This window comes from Sinocyclocheilus rhinocerous, unplaced genomic scaffold (genome assembly GCF_001515625.1).
Source record: "Sinocyclocheilus rhinocerous isolate Xijiao unplaced genomic scaffold, SAMN03320098_v1.1 scaffold242, whole genome shotgun sequence".
Classification (NCBI taxonomy): Eukaryota; Metazoa; Chordata; class Actinopteri; order Cypriniformes; family Cyprinidae; genus Sinocyclocheilus; species Sinocyclocheilus rhinocerous.
The window spans coordinates 198,032-202,215 of record NW_015638945.1 but is presented as its reverse complement, the minus strand read 5'-3'; the positions used below and the strand labels follow the sequence as shown (position 1 = coordinate 202,215).

Sequence of the window (4,184 nt, the reverse complement as noted above, 5' to 3'; positions counted from 1 at the left end):
TGGGTGGATGTAAGTCACTTCCTATAGGACTGCTAGGATGTTCTGGGTGGTTGCTATGAGGTTGCTAGGACGTGGGTGGTTGTCAGGGTGTTGCTGTAAAGTTGCTAGAATGTTCTGGGTGGTTACTATGAGGATGCTAGGATGTAGGCGGTCATCAGGGAGTTGCTATGGGGTTGCTATGAGATTGCTAGAATGTGGGTGGTTGTCAGGGAGTTGCTATGAGGTTGCTAGAGGGTCCTAGATGGTTGCTATGGTTGTCAGTGAGGTACTGTGGGGTTGCTAGAGAGTTCTAGGGGGTTGTCAGGGAGTTGCTATGAGTTTGCTAGAGTGTTCTAGGTGGTTGCTAGGATGTGGGTGGTTGTCAATGAGGTACTGTTGGGTTGTTAGAGAGTTCTAGGGGTTTGCTATGAGGTTGCTAGGGTGTGGGTGGATGTCAGGGAGTTCCTATAGGGCTGCTAGGATGTTCTGGGTGGTTGCTATGAGGTTGCTAGGACGTGGGTGGTTGTCAGGGTGTTGCTGTAAAGTTGCTAGAATGTTCTGGGTGGTTACTATGAGATTGCTAGAATGTGGGTGGTTGTCAGGGAGTTGCTATGAGGTTGCTAGAGGGTCCTAGATGGTTGCTATGGTTGTCAGTGAGGTACTGTGTGGTTGCTAGAGAGTTCTAGGGGGTTGCTGTGAGGTTGCTAGGATGTGGGTGGTTGCCAGGGAGTTGCTATGAGTTTGCTAGAGTGTTCTAGGTGGTTGCTATGAAGTTGCTAGGGTGTGGGTGGTTGTCAGGGTGTTGCTATGATGTTGCTAGAGTGTTCTAGGTGGTTGCTATGAGGTGGGTGGTTGTCAGTGAGGTACTGTTGGGTTGTTAGAGAGTGCTAGGGGTTTGCTATGAGGTTGCTAGGGTATGGGTGGTTGTCAGGGTGTTGCTATGATGTTGCTAGAGTGTTCTGAGTGGTTGCTATGAGGTTGCTATGATGTAGGTGGTTGTCAGTGAGGTACTGTGGGGTTGCTAGAGAGTTCTAGAGGGTTGCTATGAGGTTGCTAGGGTGTGGGTGGTTGTCAGGGTGTTGCTATGGGGTTGGAATGTTCAAGTTCATCCTCAAGTCTCTGAGATGTTTTGCTCATTTCATCAGCTGTCTGGTGAAAATCACTCATCTAATCACTTAGTAAATTAACACCAGTAATTACCCACAATTCAAGGATCTACAGTATCTCACTGATATTGATGAATAAATCACATAAACACAATCTATAGGATCATTCATATTATTGTAGTGAATACAGCAGGAAAGCTAATGAGAAGTAGTCTTGTGTGATTCAGGATTAAGGCAGGTTCACACTGCCCTCTGCTGGCGATGTTTATGTATAAAATGACATTTTATGTAAATTAAAATTAATACACTTTTGGGAATAACACATAAAATGACCATATTATCTGACAGATATCATAAGATCAATCCACCAGTTTCAAAAGCTGCCTTATGAGGTTGCTAGGGTGTGGGTGGTTGTCAGGGTGTTGCTATGGGGTTGGAATGTTCAAGTTCATCCTCGAGTCTCTGAGATGTTTTGCTCATTTCATCAGCTGTCTGGTGAAAATCACTCATCTAATCACTTAGTAAATTAACACCAGTAATTACCCACAATTCAAGGATCTACAGTATCTCACTGATATTGATGAATAAATCACATAAACACAATCTATAGGATCATTCATATTATTGTAGTGAATACAGCAGGAAAGCTAATGAGAAGTACTCTTGTGTGATTCAGGATTAAGGCAGGTTCACACTGCCCTCTGCTGGCGATGTTTATGTATAAAATTACATTTTATGTAAATTAAAATTAATACACTTTTGGGAATAACACATAAAATGACCATATTATCTGACAGATATCAGAAGATCAATCCACCAGTTTCAAATCAAAGCTGCAATGAGGACATTAAATGCTGGATGTGTCTCTGCTAAATTAAAATAAAACATAAGCACTAGACATTGAACCAAAGACATGAAGAAGATCAAACCATACTGTTAATGTTCATTCATATTGACTATAAATATATGAATTATCTATCAACTTCACTGTTCATAAAATGAAACTCAAGTCAACAGATGAAAAAATGTATGAATTATACATGCATGAGTGAACTTGTTTCACGTCACGTTTATTTCTTATACTAAGATTCATTCAGTAATGAGATTCATAAATATTCATTTATTAATATTTTAAAATATTACTAAAATGTTTTTGCAATTATATGATTTTATATTAAAAAAATTAATAAAATATTAATTTGTAAATTTGTTCTTTTGGTTTTGAGAAATATAATATAATATAAATGAAACATAAATATTTGTGACCAAGACATTTTTTCATAAGACAGCTTTACCTAAAGGCTGCATTTGTTTTCACAATCTTTTTGAGTGTATTTTACGTTGATGAGCATAAAGTTTATTTTCAATAATAATAACTTCATAGTTTAAGCAGACAAAGCTAAATGAAACTCTGGAAAAGAAAGTCATGTTTATTCAGGTTCTCAAGGCATCAGTTTCACAGAGAAAAACAGACATCATTGATCAAACAGCTTTGAGTTCAACAGACAAACACAGTTAATTTGGTTGTTTGAAGCTCCACGTCTCTCTCGACTGGAAACATGAGCGATTCATCGAGGACAGTCTTCAGTTATGACCAGACAGACAGTTTTACATTCCCAAATAAAAAGATCCACATCGAGATGAAGGTTTAATTAAACTCAGTAAGCTATTGCACATTCTCACTGCATTTATTTTTGTACACACACACACACTCAGACTCCGACTCTTATACACACACACACACAGACTCACATTCTCACACACTCTCACACACACACACACACTCACACTCTCTCTCTCACACACACACACACACACACACACACACTCACACTCACACTCACACACACACACTTCACACACACACACTCACACACACACACACACTCACTCAGACACACACACACACTCACACTCTCTCACACACACACACGCACACAAACACAAACACACACACACACACACACTTATTCTCATCTTAAACTCTTAAAATCAGCATTTAGTTTTGTGCCCGTCCATGTCATGATCAGAAAAAACATCTGGAATTATAAAAAAAAATGACAAAAAAAAATATGAACAACTTTCCAGGAGAGTCCAGACCAGTTCAGACCAGCCCAGCTAAAACCAGTGTGGCAAAACCAACAATAATCCGGTCAGGTTTGAATAAATTAGTCGTGAACTGAAGTGTGTTTCTGTGTTGTAGGGATTATGAATGAATGAATGAGCTGCTGGAGATTCTGGACTCTGGATTTGTTCAGTAGGTCGTCGTGGGCGTTTCACGGGCGGAGCTAAACAGAAGCTCCGCCTTCGAGCTGATGAAGTATGTAACCAATAGAGACAGCAGCAGCACGGCCACGCCCACCCCCAGTGTTAACATCTATCAGACACAAACACAGAGGGAGAAAAATAAATCACCCAGGTCACATTTCACCTCAAGACCAAAGCAGGAAAAATATATATTTTTTACACATATTTTAGGTTCATTAAAATGTGTGTGTATTATGACATTATTTACATGACAATTAAACATAACACACCAACCCCAGATTCTCAATACTGTAATCCAAAACATTACTTACTATATTTACTTTATTGAGAATATTATGGATTTTTTTTTTATTAAAATGAGCATAATCAGCATCAAATATGCTAAAAAATGCAGTATACATAATTTATTTAATCTTTTAATTATGGTGTGATATATGACAGACATGTATTTGATATGTTTTGGGTGGTTCACCCTTTTATAGAGGTAAAACTAAATTATTATAGATCAAAATAAATCTGATTTCTGTAAAGTTTAAGGTGACTGTGACTCATTTTAGTATCATTGAGATACTATTATATTTATTATTAATATATTGAATGTTTTTATTTTATTTTTTGAAGTTTTAGTAATTTTGTTGAGTTTTCTGTGATTTTTATTATTTTATAAACATGTCCATATGTGACCCTGGAGCACAAAACCAGTCATAAGGGTCAATTTTTCGAAATTCAGTTATATACATCACATGAAAGCTGAATAAATAATCTTTCCATTGATGTATGGTTTGTTAGGATAGGACAATATTTGGCTGAGATACAACTATTTGAAAATCT

The 4,184-nt window shown here is 37.7% G+C and overlaps 1 protein-coding gene across 1 annotated transcript in view; it reads right to left on the bottom strand.

Annotated features, from left to right (window-relative positions):
- Positions 1–2,993: 2,993 nt before the first annotated feature.
- ncstn (nicastrin) overlaps positions 2,994–4,184 on the bottom strand; it is a 16,740-nt gene continuing 15,549 nt past the window's right edge. Inside the window, exon 16 of the mRNA XM_016565488.1 lies at positions 2,994–3,462. Coding sequence (XP_016420974.1) covers positions 3,340–3,462 — 123 coding nt within the window. The 3' untranslated portion in view covers positions 2,994–3,339. The remainder of the gene's footprint in view (positions 3,463–4,184) is intronic.